At 45.7% G+C, this 19,900-nt stretch overlaps 1 protein-coding gene across 1 annotated transcript in view; it reads right to left on the reverse strand.

The window, feature by feature from the left end:
- PLOD1 (procollagen-lysine,2-oxoglutarate 5-dioxygenase 1) overlaps window positions 1–19,551 on the reverse strand; it is a 50,825-nt gene extending 31,274 nt beyond the window's left edge. Inside the window, exons 1-3 of the mRNA XM_043996649.1 lie at window positions 19,307–19,551; window positions 8,460–8,551; window positions 1,300–1,436 (exon numbers count right to left, since the gene is read on the reverse strand). Coding sequence (XP_043852584.1) covers window positions 1,300–1,436; window positions 8,460–8,551; window positions 19,307–19,391 — 314 coding nt within the window. The 5' untranslated portion in view covers window positions 19,392–19,551. The remainder of the gene's footprint in view (window positions 1–1,299; window positions 1,437–8,459; window positions 8,552–19,306) is intronic.
- Between the last annotated feature and the right edge of the window lie 349 nt (window positions 19,552–19,900).

The following is a 19,900-nucleotide window of genomic DNA, read 5'->3' on the forward strand; positions in this document are numbered from 1 at the left end:
GGATCACAGAGCTAGGAAGAATCTGGCCAAATTTGAACTCGGGTCTTCCTGCCTCCAAGCCCAGCACTCTATCCACTGTACCCCCTAGCTGCTGAGTAATCTTTCCAAGGAGCAACTCTTCAAATATGTGAAGATAGTCATCATGTCCCCTCTCCCAAGTCTTCTCATCTACCATTTCTTCAATCAGTTTTCATGGCATTACCTGGAGTTATTTTACTACCTGTGATGACCTAGCAGCCATCTCAGCTGGGCATAAGATGAAGATGACCTGGGCCAACCTGTGCCATGGGAGTCTCTTGGGTGGCCCTAGAGTACTGGGCAATAAGGTTCATATTTAATAATAGCCAATATTTACATAGTGCCTACTATGGGCCAGGCATTGTGCTAAGTGCTTTACAATTATTGACTCATTCAATCCTCACAACAACTGTAGTAAGTAGGTGCTGTCATTATCCTCACTTTACAAATGAGGAAACTGAGGCAAATGGAAGTTAAATGACTTGCCTGGGATCACACAACTAATGAGTATCTGAGGTTGGACTGGAACTCAGGCCACTTGACTCTGGACCCAGCATGCTATTCACTGTTCCTTAATGCAGATCTGCTTAGATAAGGTCCTGCCTAGGTTTTCCTCCTACCCTACAGTTTACTGATACCCCTTAATTCAAAACCAGGGTGTGGGTAGGTCCTCCTCCCATCTTTCTTCCTCAAGGCCTTTCTTAGAAAAAGTAAATTGATGTTGATGATTGGTTTTGCATGTGATTGGGGAGAAATAAAGTACTAAATATTTAAAAGAAAAAAAAAGAAAAAGTAAATTCATGATTCAGAAAACAGAAATATGAAAAACACTAGACACAGTGACTATAAGCATGGAAACAGAAAGAGTCAAAATGAAACCAACTAAGGGAACTCAACCCTGAATAATTATTGACCTAGATAAAAATCTAAGAAAATGCACCACTCTCCTTTCTTCTGCAGAGGTGGGGACCTACAGGCATAGGGTATTTGGAATATTTTTGGTGTGTTGGTGGGTTTTACAGAACTGACCTTTCTTTCTCTTTTTGGTTCTTCATTATAAGAGATGCTCAATAGTGAGAGAAGAGGAAAGGATACACCTTGACATGGAGGTGACAGAAGAATGAAAGACAGCAATGAAAGTAAAAAGAAGATTCTTAAAAGTCAGCTCAGCCCTACCTACCTGGGCACCACTGGAACAACTGCTGAGCTCTCACTTCTCCTTAAGGATGGCTGAGTCCTTCAACCCTGACATGACAGACTAAACCACCGGGGACATCTTACCTGTCTGTGAAGAGGATGACCTGGTCCTCCTTATCTGCATACTTCTCCAAAGCAGCCTTCAGGAGCCGGACTTTCTGCCCACCTCCCAAGGTGGTTTCCTTCTCCCCACCTTGCCAATCCTCCCCAAGGCCAAGTACCTGCCAAAGATAGATGACTTTAGCACAGACGTGGAGATGAAAACAAATTTAAAAACAAAGAAGAAGAAGGAGGAGGAGGAGGAGGAAGAGTCTACAGGCTCAGCCTCCCACCTGACCCCTAGAAATGGTCCTTTTTTATGTCCTGGACCCCTCGGACATCCTGGAGAAGCCTATGGGTCCCCTTCTTGAAATTGCATTTTTTAATGCATGAAATAAAATTCAGAGTATGACAGAGTAAATCAATTACATTGGAATATAGTTACTGAGATAGTAAATATTAAAAAAAATAAGTTCAGGGGCGGCTAGGTGGTGCAGTGGATAAAGCACCGGCCCTGGATTCAGGAGGACCTGAGTTCAAATTCGGCCTCAGACACTTGACACTTGCTAGCTGTGTGACCCTGGGCAAGTGTCACTTAACCCCCATTGCCCCACCAAAAAAAAATAATAAGTTCATAGGTTCAGAATCTCTGATTTAGCCCCAGATCAAAGTAACAACTTTGAATATATTTTGTATATATGTGCATATTGCTTTCCTCCAAGAGTACATAAACTCCCTGAGGGCAGGGACGAGTTTTAGTTTCTTTATTTGTATCACCAGTTTAGCACAACTGATTGGCATACATTATGTGCTTAATCAATGCTTTTTGCTTGATCCCTACTTTACAGATAGAGAAAGTGAAGTTCTAGGAGTTCAAGTAGAATTTCAATTCAGTTCAATTCAATTCAATTCAATATCAAGTGCCTGCCAGGTGAAAGGCACTAAGCTAAGAATTAGGGATACAAAATAAAAACTAAAACAGCCCCTGCCTTCAGGGAGCTTATATTCTACTAGAAAGAAGCAATATGTACAGCTATAACACAAAAAATGCAAAGTAAATACAATGCAATTCTAGGAAGTACAAACTGGGGAGGGGGTAGGTAGGACTACTGGGAAAGTGTGGGACCCAAGAGTAGGATCAGTCCCACTCCCAGCAACAGTACTTTCTTTTCTTTCTTTCTTTCTTTTTAGGCAATGGGGGTTAAGTGATTTGCTCAGGGTCACACAGCTAGTAAGTGTCAAGTGTCTGAGGCCGAATTTGAACTCAGGTCCTTCTGAATCCAGGGCTGGTGCTTTAACCACTGCGCCATCTAGTTGCCCCTTTTCTTTCCTTTTTTTTAAAAAATGAGTCTCCTTACTGAAAAACTTGTTGTTATCTTGTATTTATTAATCTGTCTACACAGCTGTTTCCCCCCAACAGAACCTTCTTAGCTCCCTGAGGGCAGCAGGGACTATCCTCCCACTTTGGTCTTTGAATGGCTGGGCATAGCAGATGCCCACACAAAGTAGGTGTGCTTAATAAATGCCTATAGGACTGAATTAAATTAGTTAACAAACATTTATTAAATGCCTACTATGTGCCAGGCACTGGGGATACAAGAATGAAGAATTAAACAATCCTCATTGACAAAGAACTAGCATTTTAATAGAGGCAGCATGGGGATGGATGGATGGATGGATGGATGGATGGATGGATGGATGGATGGATGGATGGATGGATGGATGGATGGCATAGATAGGTATAGGCTAAAACTATAAATGGGTTCCCATCTGGCATAGACGGGTAGACAGATGGATGGATAGATAGATGTAAAGATCTCTCTAGCCACATATACATATATAAAGGATAAATATAAAACAAATACATTGTTTTGTTCTTCCTTTGTTTTCGAAGAGGACCAAAGACATCATGGGGCAATGTCTTGACTTGTGCATGAATTAAGTGAGGCAGAGTTGTCAGCCTCATTCTCTCTTCTGGAGTCACACAAGTCCAATGACAAGACGAAAGTCAGGATGACTGGAGATGGCTCAGGATGCAATGGGTGATCTTGGCATCTTCTATGTCTAACCAAACTCTAAGTGCCACCTTTGGGGCTGTTGGAACAAATTGTTCTTATCTGCCCTTCCTAGCTTGGAAAGCATTCATGTGCTTGGGGTAGACACCCCGCCTAACTCACTAACTTGTTTGAGACCCCTCAGTTATCCTCAGCTTGGTTTAGCCCATCTGCTGAGACATTTATTGGGATGTGACCGCTGCACATGCTACAGCTTCTTGGAGCCACAGGTGAGAGTTGGATGAATTAGGTGTTCACCAGATGTGGATAAGCCAGGCAGGCAAGCATTCACACCAGACTGCTAGACCTCCAGACACACCTCTTTCCATCAAAAGTGAATGCTTATCACTTGTTACAAAGGAAATTAGATGGTCTGATTAGCATAGCCATTCACAGTAAACCAAAAGAAATCAACACCTACTTAGGTGTTAGTCAATAGGCTACTAAGTGCTTTACCAAATAAAGAACTTGGATAAGTTTCTTGAAGATTTCAGTCCCCAGAATCCCCTTTTGGAGTCATAAAGTGATTAGAAGGGAGAAAAACTGGCAGAACATGAGGGCATTGTATATCAAGAGCACCACGGGCAAGCCTCAGCAGCTTTATTAAATCAGCATGATGTTAATGTTGGAAACTGCCAATGAATGAATAAATGGCAGAAGCTGCTAAAAAAAAAAAAAGAAGGGAGACCTAGAAGGATGTTATGGGCCCAGAGCACCCCAGAAGTTCTCTGGGGTACATCAAAGAACCTTCTCCTTGAGAAATTAATCCGAAGAACAGACACACCTAAAGAGATAAGTGGAACTAGATTGGACTGAGCTAGCTTCAGGACCTCCACCCTTCATTCTAGTCTCCCTCAACCCTGGGGAGATAAGTTTGACCCCCCCACCCTATTTCCCCCATGACAAAGAGGCAGGCTGCTGAGGCCTAACAGAGAGGAAAAAAAAGGCCAATAACAGGACAAAATGGAGCTAGTCATGTCAACTGCTAACACAGCACTTTCAGCTCCCCAAATTCCTCTTTCACTAGTAGACAGGTCTTTATTTGACCTTCCAAGGATTTTATGAAAATAACAAAACATGTGCTGACAGTGAGATATAAAAGCTACACAAATTGCATAGTGCCTTAACATAAAATTTCAACAGCATGTAAGCCTAGCTCTCTAGGCAGGCAGCATAATCTTTTAAGGGCAGCTAGGTGGTGCGGTAGACAGATCTCTGGCCTTGGAATGAGGAAGATCCCTCTTCATGAGTTCAAATCCGGCCTCGTCACTTCCTAGCTGTGTAACCCTGGGAAAGTCACTTCATCCTGTTGCCTCAGTTCCTCATCTGTAAAATGAGCTGGAGAAGGAAGTGGCAAACCACTCTACTATCTCTGCCAAGAAAACCCGACATGGGGTCATGAGGAGTCAGACTTGACTAAAAGGATTCAACAACATTTTATATATATATATTTTTTGTTGCCCAGGGTCACACAGCTAGTAAGTGTTAAGTGTCTGAGGCCGGATTTGAACTCAGGTACTCCTGACTCCTGGGCCGGTGCTTTAACCACTGCGCCATCTAACTGCCCCCATATTTAGAAAGTCTTTTGTTACCTTTACCTCTTCTTCTACCACTGATTTGCTTTGGGACCTTGGACAAATCATTTAACCTCTTTGTGTATTTTCCCATCTGCAAAATGGGAAAGATATCTTCCCCACCTACCTCATTAGAATCATTCTAATAATCACTAGGATTTGTGAAATTCCTTTAAGAAGTGTTGAGTAAATGCACCTAACCCAGTGCCTGGCCATTAGTAGGTCCTTAATGCTTGTTGACTGCAGTATTGATTATTAAATAACCAATTACATTTTAGAGCAGTTCAGCATAGTCCAATAACCTCATTCTGCTTTACATTTTTCTTTTTAATTTGTAGGGAGAGGGGTAGGTGAGGAGGCTTTTTAGGGAACTTACTTTCTTTTCTTTTCTTTTTTTTTTTTTAGTGAGGCAATTGGGGTTAAGTGACTTGCCCAGGGTCACACAGCTAGTAAGTGTTAAGTGTCTGCGGCCGGATTTGAACTCAGGTACTCCTGAATCCAGGGCCGGTGCTCTATCCACTGTGCCACCTAGCTGCCCCAGGGAACTTACTTTCACAAAACAAGCAGCTGCAGGCATTTCCTGGGAATTGGTAGGAAGTCTGTGTAGCTATAGTGGATTGAGTGGTTTCTCAGTGCCTGCTCTTTAAGACCCAGGCCCCAATCTTTTTTTTGGTAAGGCAATTGGGGTTAAGTGACTTGCCCAGGGTCACACAGCTAATAAGTGTCAAGTGCCTGATGCCAGATTTGAAATCAGGTCCTCCTGAGTCCAGGGCCGGTGTTCTATCCACTGTGCCACCTAGCTGCCCCTCCAGGCTCCAGTCTTAATAATGTTTTCTTTCTTTTCTTTTTTATTTTTTGGTGGGGCAATGAGGGTTAAGTGACTTGCCCAGGGTCATACAGCTAGTAAGTGTCAAGTGTCTGAGGCCAGATCCTCAGGTCCTCCTGAATCCAGGGCTGGTGCTTCATCCACCCTGCCACCTAGCTGCCCTCTAATAATGTTTTCTTAAAGTATGATCATTTTAATGCACATTTTATATGATTTCCATGCATTGGTGCAGGCACATTTGTGCTTTGAGCAGCTGATCTGTCTGGATCTCTACCAGATCAATCAGTCCACATGCACTGTTTACGCGATGTTATTGGGTTATTAAGTGATGATGTTAAGGACTGTGTGCCATATACTGTGTTAAGATACAAAAGGGAAACTGGCAAAAATGAGAGACCTGGCAGCACAAGACAGAGCGTGTAAATAGAAGATAATCAATCTCAGAGGCAGGTGCCAGGCTAGGAGTGGGTGTTGGGGTGGGGGTAGGGGTGGCAATAGGCTTCCTGCTTTAACTGAGTATTGAGCTCTTTCAGGAAATGAGGGAAGGCTGCGGCTTGGGGGGATAATACAAAATAACTTTAGGAGGGAAGGGCACAAGTGTTGGAGAGATTAGGAAAGACTAAATTCAATGCTCTTTAAAAGGCAGCAAAGTTGTTGAGTTCAAGGCTCTGGAGCTAGAAGGGACCTTGGGCCCTTTGGTCCAACCCCTTCATATTACACTTAAGGAAAGTAAGGTTTAGGTGACTTGCTCAAGGTCATGGAGATAGTTTGTATTTTTTTTGGCGAGGCAATGGGGTTAAGTGACTTGCCCAGGGTCACATAGCTAGTAAATGGCAAGTGTCTGCTGAAGGATTCGAATTCAGGTCCTCCTGACTCCAGGACTGGTGCTCTATCTACTGTGCCACCTAGCAGCCCTGATAGTTTGTATTAGAGGGAGGATTTGAATCCCGTTCCCCTGACTCCTAGTAAGGAACTCTAGACTGAAATCCCATCTCTGCCTCTAACTTCCTAACCATGGGCAGAGGGGCAGATCTTTTCCTTTCTTTAGGGCTCAGTTTCCTCATTTGTAAAATGGGGAAAGTAACTTACCAGTTATCTGCCTCATAGTGTCATTGTGAGGAAAGCTCTTTATGACCCTGAAAACTCTGTATAAATGGACATTATTTTAATTCTCTACTTAGCCTCCTGACTGGCAGAGGAGCTAGAACACTGGGCCTGGGAGTCACAAAGACCCAGGTTTAAATCCTGCCTCTGACCCTGACTCATCATATGACCTCAGGTAATCATAGAACATCTCTGACCCTTAGTATCCTCTTCTAAAAAAGCCAAGGATAGAACACTGGCCCTGGATTCAGGAGGACCTGAGTTCAAATCCTGCCTCAGACACTTGACACTTACTAGCTGTGTGACCCTGGGCAAGTCACTTAACCCCAACTGCCTCAAAAAAAAAAAAGCCAAGGATAATGATAGCACCCATTTCACAAAGTTGAGCTACGTACTGCGTGCCACATACTGTGCTAAATACTAAGCATTCCATGCTCTGGATGAGTTCAGTCCAAGGGGAGACAACATACAAATAACTATGATCTGTTACATTTAAAAAGTTCAAGAGACATGGTTCCTGGGTAATTTAATCATTTTATTAATAAAGATAGCATGTTTATTAACAAAATGAGATCAGTGACACTCTCAAATGCCAAAGACATTTGGGGGTAGGCTCACAGTTTATATTCCCTTGGAATGGCAGGTGTTCCCAAGAGTGGCAATCAACACTGACTGGTTAACAATTAATAAGAAAATAAATATGCCAGTGGAGGGCTAGGCTATATTCCAATGAGGCTCTTGGGGGCACTTGACTTGGCTCACCCAAGTCCTGGTCAAAGAGACTTATCAATTTCCATATCACCTCTCTGACAAAAAGGGAGGCTCCACATTCTTCCAGACCCATCTGAGTAAACACAATGAGTAAGAATCTTCCAATTAGCCCAGACTTTGAATTTCCTTTACTGTCTGATTAGATCTTAGCCTGGGTAAATCTTTGAGCAAGATTTCTTACACTGGTTGATTTCTGGATGAGGAAGTAGATAAGGAGAAAAACCTTGTTCCTGATTTAATAAGAAGTTATTAATACTCAAGAGAGAAAGAATCATTTCTCTCAATAGAAACAAGCTATAGCCACCAGGATAAACTGAAGATAGTGTGGATAAAGCACTTTGCAAGTGTGGTGAGTTTCTTCAGGGGCCAAGGGTCAGGGCTCCTGTTTTTTTTGTTCTCCCCCCATAGTACCCAGCACAGTGTTCTGCACACCCATAGGATGTGCAATCCATTTTCTGGGCTAACTAGACAGTCGGACATGTTTCTTTAGCTTCTCTCTGCAGGGGTGGATGCCCCAGGGCCTGGTTCTATGCATGCAGGTGGACACTAGAGGGGCTGGGCAAGAGGGAGAAAGAAGAAGTGTTTGTAACTTGGGGGTGGGGTTTAATGCCAATGACACAACTAGCTCGGCCACCAGCTACAGCAGAGGGTCTTTCTATTCCTCCCACCAGTTATTAATTCTTTTCTGGGGGTTTCTCTGAGTAAAGAGTTTGCCCGCCTTCCCCTGCCATATCCTACTGCCTTGGAGCAAATGTTGAAGGAGTGGTAGGCCTGGGTTTGTGCCTCCTCCTCAGTGCCGCCCCCCATTCCAGCCTACTCAACATCCCTTATTCCAGCTGGCTGTATCCATCGAGCCTGGGACAGAAGACCTCTTACCTGAACTTTATAGTTGAAGAACTGGGCTGACCTCTTGAAGCGCCGGAATCCCTCTGTCTCCTTGGTGGCCACTGTGAGGACCAATAGGTTGTCTGGGGGACAGATGGGTGGGAATGGCAGGAAGGGGAGTGGGGGTAGGAGGGGTGTGAGAGAGGAGAGGTGGGGAAGGGAGAGAAAGGGAGAGAGGAAGGAGCCAGAGATAAGTATAACTAGATCACTTCCTGTACCCCCTGGGATCTCATCAAAGTGAAGGATCATGTAACCAAGTCACAGAATTCCAGAGTTGGAATCAACTGACATGAATTTATTAAGCACTTACTGTGTGCCAGGCACTGTGATGGGTGCTAGGGAAAAGAAAACAAAAATTAAGCAGTCCCTTCCCTCGGGGAGGTTATAGTCTAGCCAGAGGAGGTAAGGTAGACTTACAAAGTCATCACCATCATCATCAAGCATTATGTATACAATGTGTTATGGTTTGCTAAGAGCTTTGCAAATATTATCTCATTTGATCCTCACAACAACCCTGGGAGGTAGGTGCTATTCTTATCCCCATTTTACAATTGAGGAAACTGAGGCAGGCAGCGGTTAAATGACTTGCCCAGGGCCACACAGCTAGTAATACAGTGAACGCTGTACTCCCTGGTTTCCTTTTGGATAGATAAAGGGCAATTTGGGAGTAAAGGATTAGCAGTTAAGGAAGGTAAAGCTTAAGCAGAACCTTGAAAGAAACTAGAGATTTTAAAATGCAGAAGTGAAGAGGGCATGCACTCCAGGGAGGGGGCACAGCCTGTGCAAAGGCAAGGAGACCAGAGACATAGTCCCACCCATGTGTAAGGAAAAATAGAGCCATTCTGATCAGGTCACATTGTGTGTGAAGGAGAATAGTGTGTAATAAGACTGGAAAAGTAGGTTGGGGCCAGGTTATAGAGGGTTTTAAGGTCAAACAAAGTTGTTTACATTTGATCCTAGAGGTAATAGGGAACCACTGGGGTTTACTGAGTAAGAGGAGGGGGTGTCCTATGGCCAGACCTGCATTTTAGAAATCACTTTGGCAGGTGTGTGGAGGCTGGAGGCAGGGAGACCACAATTAGGAGGCCGCTGCACTCCTTTGGGTGAGGGGTGATGAGGGCTTGATGGAGGGTGTTGGTTATTCCAGTGGAGAGAAGGGGATGTATGTGGGAGCTATTGGGAAATGGAAACCTAAGACTGGGCCCATCTATGTAGAAATTACCCATGTGGGCAGCTGGGTGGCATCATAGTGCACAGAGCGCCAGGTCTGAAGTCAGGAAGACTCATCTTCCTAAGTTCAAACCTGACCTTGGACGATTACTAGTGGTGGGACCCTGGGCAGGTCACTTTACCCTGTTTGCCTCAGTTTCCTCATCCAAAAAATGAGCTGAAGAAGGAAATGGCAAACCACTCCAGCATCTTTACCAAGAAAACCCCAAATGGGGTCACAGAGACTCAGACAAGACTGAAAAATGACTGAACAAAAACCCCACAGGAGGATTAATGGTGATAGGATGATATAATTAAATGATAACATCATAATAAATAGTTGGTCTTTTGGACATATGTTTTAGTATTTTATATCCAGCACCTTATTGGAGCTTCACAATAACTGTCCCATGATCATCTCTGTTTTACAGATGAGGAAATTGAGGCTCAGATGGGTTAAGCAACTTGCCTGAGGTAACACAGTTAGAGTAGAAGGTAGAATTTGAAACCAGCTCTTCCTAGCTCCAAGCCTGGGGCTCTGTCTACCCCACCCCATCCTACTCTGTTAGTCACTATACCAGTAAAAGGGCTTGCAGGAAGAGTCTAAAGGCAGGGGCTGGGCCTGGGGACCTGCCCCTCTGAGCTGGGGTAGCCTCAGGGAGCAAGGGCAGCCAAGCAGACTGGTAGCTACTCAACAGATGGCTGCCGTCTGTTGGATACAAGAGGTCAGGCATTAAGCTGATTCAGATGCTTCAGGGGAAGAGGAAGCCCAGCAGAGTCTTTGGGGCTCTGGGCTAGCAGGTTGGCGGAGGGAGAGTGGGGGAGACAGCTTAGCAGACTGGCTCATTGTGCTGACAGGAGCCTGAGGGGAGCCTGGGGAGGGAGATGGGGATTGCTGGAGAGAATGGGACACATGAGATTCTCCCAGCCTAAGGGTAACCAGAATGCCCTGCAGGCTTGGGGCCCCTCTGGCGGGACAAGGAGCCTGGGGAGGGCAGAAAGGAGTGTCAAGTTTCTGAGATGGCAAACGACAGAGAGAGAGAGAGAGAGAGAGAGAGAGAGAGAGAGAGAGAGAGAGAGAGAGAGAGAGAGAGAGAGAGAGAGAGATTGTGTTCGCACATGGAAATCGGGAATCTGAGAGCCTAGAGCTGGGCCAGGGACTCACATACCTCCTCTCCTGAGTTCATGCTTCCAAGGCTAAATGGAAAGAATAAACATGTGCAGAAAGAGCCCCTGCCTCATTTGTCTGGGAAATCTTCTCATTGGGCTGGTCAGTGAGAGGCCTCCCTTTTTTTTGCCTTGACCTAGAGTTTTCTCTTCACCAAGAAGTTTTCTCACCTTTCCACCTTCATTATTACACTCCCCTTATTATGGATGTAGCTAGGTATCAAAACAGAGCCAGGAAGGAGTCTGGAAGACCTGGATTCAAATGTGACCTCAAACACTTACTAGCTGTGTGACTCTGGGCAAGTCACTTAACTTTTGTCTTCCTCAGTTGCTCCATGTATAAAAGGGAATAATAATAGCACCTACCTCCCAGGGTTGCCGTGAAGATCAAATGAGATCATATTTGTAAAACACTTAGCATATATATAGTAGGTTAAGATTTACAAAGCACTAGACCAAACATTCCAGACCTGCATGTATTTCCAAGGGTACATTTCAGGTTGTTGCTCTAACCACTGTGCCTCCCTTCCTTCTCTGTTCGTCCTGAACCAGGTCAGTGTCCCGTCCCTTCTCTCATTCCCCTCTTGCTGCCTCATCCCAGCAAGCTGAGGAATGAGCCTCCTGGGTCTGTGGAATAGATTTGCAATCATGGAAGCAAATTCTGCTCCCCAAGCCAGCTCAGCTGGCCCTTCTGGTCATCTCCTCACCTCCATCCTTCCAAGGCTTGGCCTCACCCTCAGACTAGTCTGGCCAAACCCAATCTCTCATCTCCCTCCCAGCTGGGTGTGGTAACCAGAGCCTGCATAAGGGGGCAGAGCCCAGCGTTTAACAGTGGAGCCACTACTGCCCCCAGGGATGGGGGTGAGGGGGGAGAGAGACCTGGGTTTGAGTCTTGCCTATTACTGGGGGATTCCAAACAAGTCACTTCATTTCTCTGGACCTTGGTTTCCTCGTATGTAAAATGAGAACCACAGTAATGACCGTAACTACCTCACATGGGGGATAGGAAAGAGGGGCTTTCTGTGTTTGCCTAAGTTAGCTTTGTATGTCCTCTCTCCCCAGACTTCAGGCTGGGGGTGCCTCCTTGAGGGTGGGACCTGTGTCTCCTTTATTAGCTGGGGCCAAGACCTGGGATGGGGATGGGGGGGGGAGAAGCTTCAGGCTGGGGGTCCCTCAGGGCAGGACCTTTGTCTCCTTTATCATCTGGGGACCCCAGAAGAGAAGGCCTGGAAGGGGGGGTCAGGGGCTTCAAACCAGGGGTCCCTCAGGGCAGGGCCTGTGTCTCCTCTATCAGACTATGGGCTCCTCAAAGGTACGGAATGTGTTTCTTTCCTCAATCCTAACCCTCAATCCAGACTCTGCCCATAAATACTAAGTTCATGGGGGCTGAATGCCTAGAACTGAGTCAATACACGATTACCCACCAGTAATGATTGGTCTTTGCTGGGGCCCCTGCTCTGCCCCAGGCAGTGCCCCTACCAGGGGCCAGGCACTATTGCCATCCATTTGCCTTTAGGGGAATGCTTGTTAGTGCAGCTTCTTCTGGTCCTGAGTCTGGGGCTGAGACGTGGACCCATTACGTTGCCCATTTGGCCTCATGAAACTCATTTCCAGTGGGATATGATTGCACTGAAGGGGCCTAGTCTGGGCCAGCAGGAGGGAGGGGAATCAGCAGGGGACCTGTGGCTAAGTCCTGGGCAAAGCTGGCCGCAGTCCCGCCAGGGACTCTTGAATAGGAGGGAAGATCAGGAGACAGATCTCTGGAATGAGAGGGAAGTGGGATCCTGAAATGACCCGAAGGGAATGGAGCCAGAGGGAGGAAGCTGCGGATTCCCAACTGAGCACTGCACCTCGCCTGCTTCTCCCATGGGTCCCTGGGGGCCAGAGAATCCAGCTTCTTTTACCAAAGGCAGACAAAGGACCTCTCTTAGCCCAGCTGGTTGGGTAAGGGGGCCTTTGCCTGGGAGGGCAAGGCTTCAGGGTGGTAGAGACAGAGACGTGGACCTGAGGCCCAGCTCCATCACTGACCAGCTGAGTGACCTAGGGCAAGGTAAGCCGCCTTTCTGACCTTCAGTTTGCTTGTCTTTAAAATGCAACTAGTCATTTCAAAAGAAATTCTCTACCAGTGTTGTTGTAACCTATAGTCTTAGATAATGGAAAGACGTAGGAAACAGAGGAGACACTGTAGCTGTGTGCACATACATGTGTGTATGTGTTTATGTGTATATACATATGTGTATACATAATATAGATCTATACTTGTGCATATATGTATGTATATGTTGTTGTTCAATCATTCTCTTGTGTCCAATTTTTCATGGCCCTGTGGATCATATTATCCAAGGGGTTTCCTTGGTAAAGATACTGGACTCATATGCCATTTCCTTCTCCAGTGGATTAAGGCAAACAGAGGTTAAGTGACTTGCCCAGGGTAATACAACTAGTGAGTGTCTGAAGCTGGATTTGAACTCAGGTCTTCCTGACTTCAGGGCCAGCGCTCTATCCACCAAGCCACCTAGCTAATCTGTCTCATCTATTTGTTTTACAGTTAGTTGTATTTGAACCATTCTAATAAACTGCCTGAAATATTAAAAACAACAACAACAACAACAACCCCTAAACCACCCAAGAACAAAAATAACTCATAGTCTTAGGTGCCTGGGAAGCAACCGACTTGCCCGACACATCACAAAACTAATATGTGTCAAAGTCAAAACTTGCTCCCAAGCCTTCTTGACTCCAAAGATGAGTCTCTGACACCCATGCCAGGCTACCTGCCCTGTAAATTCTTACCCTACCTCAAAGAGTTGGGAGGACCAAATATGATGGCAAAGAACATTATTTTCCAAGTAAACATCCTTTTTTCCCTGTGACTAACTTCAAACTTCCTCCTATAATAAATCGACATTGGTTCACGTCTTATTCAGTTATGCCAAACACTAAAGTCCATGAGGGTGGGGACTGGGGCTTCTCCTTTGCATCGCTCACCAGTGTCTAGACCTTTGCAAATATTCTTGTCTTAAGAAGTAATGCAGGAGGCAGCTAGGTGGCACAGTGGATAAAGCACCAGTCCTGGATTCAGGAGGAGCTGTGTTCAAATTTGACCTCAGTTACTTTACTAACTGTGTGACCCTGGGCAAGTCACTTAACCCTCATTGCCCTGCACAAAACAAACAAACCAAAAACAAACAAAAAAAGAAGTAATGCATGCAAACTTGTGTGTCTGATGATCATGTCTGAGTTTGGCCCTGAATGAGAAATAAGGAAGCACACTTCCCTTTCTTCTTTGTAAAAATAGGGGGTGATTATGAATACTGTGAGACTCCATTCAGGTATTGGTTAGTTTTGCTAACTGGTCTTTTTTTCTTCCTCTTTCATTTTTTTTGTAACAATAGATGGCTTCCTGGGTAGGGGAAGAGAGAGAGAGAGAGAGAGAGAGAAACATTTAGAAAGAGGGTGATGGAAAAACAAAATATATCAATGAAAATTAAATAACCTTGTGATACCATTTATACCTTCCAGATTGGTTAAAATGATAGAAAGGGAAAGTGACAAATGTTGGAGAGGATATAGAAAAATTGGGACACTAATTCATTGTTTGTTGAATTGTAAAATGATCCAACCATTTTGGAGAGCAATCTGGAATTATGCCCAAAGAGTTATTAAACTGCCTATACCCTTTGACGCAGTAATACCACTACTAGGTCTACTTCTTCTTCTTCTTTTTTTTGCAGGGCAATGAGGGTTAAGTGACTTGCCCAGGGTCACACAGCTAGTTAAGTGTCAAGTGTCTGAGGTTGGATTTGAACTCGGGTCCTCTTGAATCCTGGGCCAGTGCTTTATCCACTGCGCCACCTAGCTGCCCAGAAGTAGTAGTAGGCCTACTTCTAAAGATGATTAAGGACAAAGGAAAAGAACCTATATGTTCTCAAATATTTATAGAAGCTCTCTTTGTGGTGGCAAAGAATTGGAAATTGTATGGATACCCATCAAATGGTGAATGAATGGCTGAACAAGTTGTGGGATATGATTGTGATGAAATACTCCTGTGTTATAAGAAATGATGAGCTCAATGATTTTTAGAAAAACATAGAAAGACTTTCATGAAATAATGAAGAGTGAAATGAGCAGAACCAAGAGAACATTGTATACCATAATAGCAATAGTTTTAAGAATGACTGAGGCGGGGCAGCTAGGTGGTGCAGTGGATAGAGCACCGGCCCTGGATTCAGGAGGACCTGAGTTCAAATCGGGCCTCAAACACTTAACACTTACTAGCTGTGTGACTCTGGGCAAGTCACTTAACCCCAATTGCCTCACCAAAAAAAAAAAAAAAAAAAGAATGACTTTGAGGGGGCAGCTAGGTGGTGCGGTGGATAAAATACTGGCCCTGGATTCAGGAGGACCTGAGTTCAAATCCGGCCTCAGACACTTGACACTTAATAGCGATGTGACCCTGGGCAAGTCACTTAACCCTCATTGCCCTGCAAAAAAAAAAAAAAAGAATGACTTTGAGCAAAAAAGTTATTTTGTCTATTATTAATACCCAAATGAACGATACGGAACATATGAAGAAAGATACTATCTGCATGCAGAGAAAGAATATAGAAGTATGCATAGAATAATTTTACATATGTGTGTGTATGTGTATACAAACCTATTTGTGTCTAATGGTAGCCACCTCTAGGACAGGGGATTGGGAGGGAAGGGAAGAAAAAAAATGTACAAGATAATTTTATTGTATATTTGAAAGGAATAGCAAGTTGAGCATAGTAGATCTGCAGCTTCATGTACAATCATATTTTCCTATTGTACTATGTTATGGAAATGGCATGTTTTATTCCATAAATTAAAAGAAAAAATTTAAAAACCCAAATCTAAAACTTTGTAAAGAAATGTGCGGCATTGTTAATGACCAAGCTTGGTCATTGGAAAAAAGATGAAGAAATGTAATTCTGCCCTTTCTGTAGAGGTGGAGGCCTACAGGTACACAGTGTTGCTTATACTTGAAGTCGCTGTCATTTGTTTTTGTTTAACTGTCCTTTGCAACAATCGAGGGATCATTGGATCGGGTTGGGGAGACATATTGGGAAATCTTTGATTTGAAAACAGGCATAAATAAAATATATGAATATATATACTCACATATTTTTATAAGCATATATTTATTTATATATGAAATATACTTAATACTTTATAGACGAATTTATATAAAAGGCAGTATTGCATACAAAATTTCAGAGATCTATAATTTTGTGTGTGTATGTGGGTATTCTCTCTCCCCAATGCAGATCACCATCCCTCTTTAACTCAGTGGATAGTCTTTGAGGGAGGCTGTGGCCAAAAATTTCAGCACCCTGCAGATAACTATGTGATTAGTCTTGTATGTATTAGAAAATGTCCATGGTATGATTGAATGGATGGATGGATGGATGGATGGATGGATGGATGGATGGATGGATGGATGGATGGATGGATGGATGGATGGATGGACGGACAGATGAACGAACGAATGAACAAACAAATGAGTGAATGAATGAATGTTTGGGCTCCAATATGGGATGAGTCACTGAACTCCTCTGTGCCTCAGTGTATGGGGCTGATGGTGAAGGGTTGTCCCCACCCTTTCCTTCCTCCCTGTCTCCTAAGGACAGTCTGAAGATGAATGAGATCATGTCAGGGGGGTAGAGGTAAGTTGGCTAACTTAAGAAATATAAGGAGCTATTCATTAGGCAACTCTAGGATTCTAGTGCATGAGGAATGGTTGTTCCACTGCTGGGTCTTTGATGAAAAAAGCTATGCCGACTGCAGCGATCAGGCAGTCAAAGAAAACTTTGTTAAGTGTACTAGGCACTGTACTAAGTAAAGGAAGGAAGAAGCTGTCCCTATCCTCAAGGAGCCTACATTCTAATGGAAACAACATGTCAATAACTAGGCACATACAAGATAAATGCAGAGTGGATGGAAGAAAATCTAAGAGCGGAAAGTCATAGCAACTGCAGGGATCAGGGAAGGCTTAGGCTAAACAATGCAAGGGAGCTGTCTGGGCACAGAGGCTCAGGGATCCCATCTACACCACGGGTCCAAGCAGAGAATTTCGGGACCAAGAGAAGCCTTACTTAGAACAGCGAATTTCAGAGCCACCAAAGACCTTAGAATGCATAATGTCAAACTTAGCAAGGCTTTTTTTTTTTTTTTAAGTGAGGCAATTGGGGTTAAGTGACTTGCCCAGGGTCACACAGCTAGTAAGCGTCAAGTGTCTGAGGCCCGATTTGAACTCAGGTACTCCTGACTCCAAGGTCAGTGCTCTATCTTAGCAACGCTTTTAGAACAGAGAATGTCAGAGCAGGAAGCAATCTGAGAAACTGTCTAGTCCAAGAGAAAAGGGTAAATAACTTGTTGAAGGTCACATAGAAAGTTATTTTCATCAAAGTTGTAACCTTGGCACCTGGAGAGAGGGGTGTGTATGTAAATAAATTAATAATTGACTGATGGGGTTGGGGGATGGTAAAGGTACAGGACAGAACAGTGGGGAGAGAGCTGGATTTGAAGTCAGAGAACTTTGATTTAAACCCTGGCTATACTACTGAACCCCCCTTGTGACCTTGGGCAAGTCACCCAACCTCTCTGAGACTCAGTTTCCTCAACTGTAAAAAGGAGGGGCTGCTCTAGATGACCTCCACAGTCCCTTCTAGCTCCAAATTTAGGATCTTATGGTGCCTTGGAGGTAGACTGATACTGTAGCCATTGGGGTTGAGAAGGTCAAGGAACTGGACAGGCTGGAGAAGATTGGGCAACGGGCATCTGGTCAGGATGGAGTGAAGTTGAAGGTAGAGGGTGTGGGGAGCAATGAGATTCTGGAAGTGGTGCTGGGGAGGAAAGAAAATGCCAACTCCTCTTCCTCACCCTGTGTGCCAGGGGTGAGAAAGAAGGAGCAGCCAGCCCCCGGAGAGCTGGCCCAGAGATACAGTCAGCCTCTCTAGGGAGAAACCAAGCTTGATACCAATACCTGAAGGTGGAAGGAATGTGAAAGGAGGAGATCCCGGAGCAATGATTTAAAGATGGAAGGGGCCTGATGGGTTATTTAGCCCAACTGGCCCATTTTATAGATAGGCAAAATAATTTACCCCAAATCACAGATGACACAGCTAGAATTTAAACTCAGGTCCTCCAGCTTTTAATCCAGCCATGTGTGCAGTGAACCACAACAGAACATTACAGAAGGCAAAGGAGATGGAGAATGGAAAATGTTCTAACCTAATTCTCCCAATTTACAGAGATCTTGTGCATCCTGGGAGCAGCAGGGAAAGGCAGTGTGTCAGCCCAGCAGCTCTTATTGGTGCCAATAGGGTGAGGGCAAGCCCTGGATGCTCCATATTCTGCCCAGCTACATTCCATTCCATCTTACATCTCTATGCCTTTGCAGAGGTTTCTCTCTTTCTCCCTTTGCTCAGTCCCCTTTGTCGCCTCCCTCCCTCTCTTTTCCCCTCTTATTTTTCTTCTCTTCTCTCTTCTCTCTCCCCCTATCTTCTCCTCCCTCTCTTCTCTCCCTCGTTGCCCTTTCCTCTCCTCTCCTCCCCTCCCCTCTTCTCTCTCTCTCTCTCCTTTTCCCTCTTCCTCTATCCCTTTGCATAGCACTCCAACACTCCTCAGTTCAACCTTTCTGGCACACAGAATGCGCTAAATACATGCTTTTTATTTGATTGGGTGGTTGCTAATTCTGGCCCGGGTTTGAAGAAAGCAGACTGGAACCCCTGACTTCTTGAAAGCCGTTCGGATTGATTGTGATATTTCTCTTTCCTTTCTCAATCCTTGACCTGGTGGCTGTAATCTCAACCTTATACCAAGGATAGCTCAGGAAGGTAGAGGGAGGACGGCAGGTTGGGACCTGTCGGAGCCTGGGGCCCCACGGAGTTGGCCTCGGGCTGTGGATTTCTGGACTCTTGGTAGAGTCTCCAAGCCATAGGACCGAGTTAGCTCCGCCTCTCGCAGGAGGTGGAGTGGAAATGGGGTACCGGAGGCTCAGGGTTCACAGAGGAGAACTCCGGGGCTGCGAGGGGCCTTCCAGAGACTGCCCAGAGACCAAACCCCTCATTTTAAAGCTGAGGCCACTTGGGCACAGGGAGGGAAAGTGGCTGCCTTGCCCAAGTTCACCCAGCGGGGCGAGAATGGCCAGAGCAGGGTTGTTTCCACATGCTTTCTGTCACAGGACTGGGGACCACTGGGCAACCCTTGCCATGCTTGGGCCTGTTGCTTAAAAGGTGTCGGGGCCAGAGCTCCTTCCCCTAAGCCACCAGGGCAGCCGATAGCCCCCCACCCCGGTCCACTTCCCGCTCCCGATGCCCCAGCACGGACCTCAGGCTGGGAAGGCTGGGGCTGCCCGGGGCCTCCCGGGGGGCCAGGCCCTTACCTCCGGGCCCCACTGTCCCTCGATTGTCCCCCACACCCCCAGAGTCCCTTACCCTCTGGCTTCAGGTCGCTCTTGGCTTCGGCCAGGATGAGCCAGCAGAGCGCGGCCAGCAGCGGCCCCAGCAGCAGGGGCCGCATCCTGGCGATCGGAGGGCTCGCAGCCCAGGTAGGCAGGCAGCGGGGACCGCTGCTTGGGGGCTCGCTCACCGGGGAGCCCGAAGCGCTGGCTTCAGGGGACAAAACTGGAATGGACAGCAGCAGAGAATACTGGAAAGTTCGGCTAGCCTCGGCCTGCCACGCAAGGAACCCGCCCGCTCCGCCCCGCCCCGCCCCGCCCCGAACCAGTCTGGGGAGGGGTTGGGGGCGTGGAGAGGGAACTGGGGTACTGCAGGAGGGGCCCGGTTGGCCAAAGAGCCTCAGACACCCCCCTCCCCTTTTCTAACTCAGCTAACCACATTAGCACTTTCGCACGTCCGCAGATTGAAAGTTGGAAGGGACCTTAAGGTCATGCTAGCGAAATCCCTCCATTTCGCAGATGAGGAAACTGAGGCCCCGAGGAGGTGAAATGCTTTGCCCAAGATCATACAGCTGCTAAGAGTCAGTGGCAGAATTCAAACTCACGTCTTCTGACTCCAAATCGAGTGTTA

This window comes from Dromiciops gliroides, chromosome 3, assembly GCF_019393635.1.
Source record: "Dromiciops gliroides isolate mDroGli1 chromosome 3, mDroGli1.pri, whole genome shotgun sequence".
Taxonomy (NCBI): Eukaryota; Metazoa; Chordata; class Mammalia; order Microbiotheria; family Microbiotheriidae; genus Dromiciops; species Dromiciops gliroides.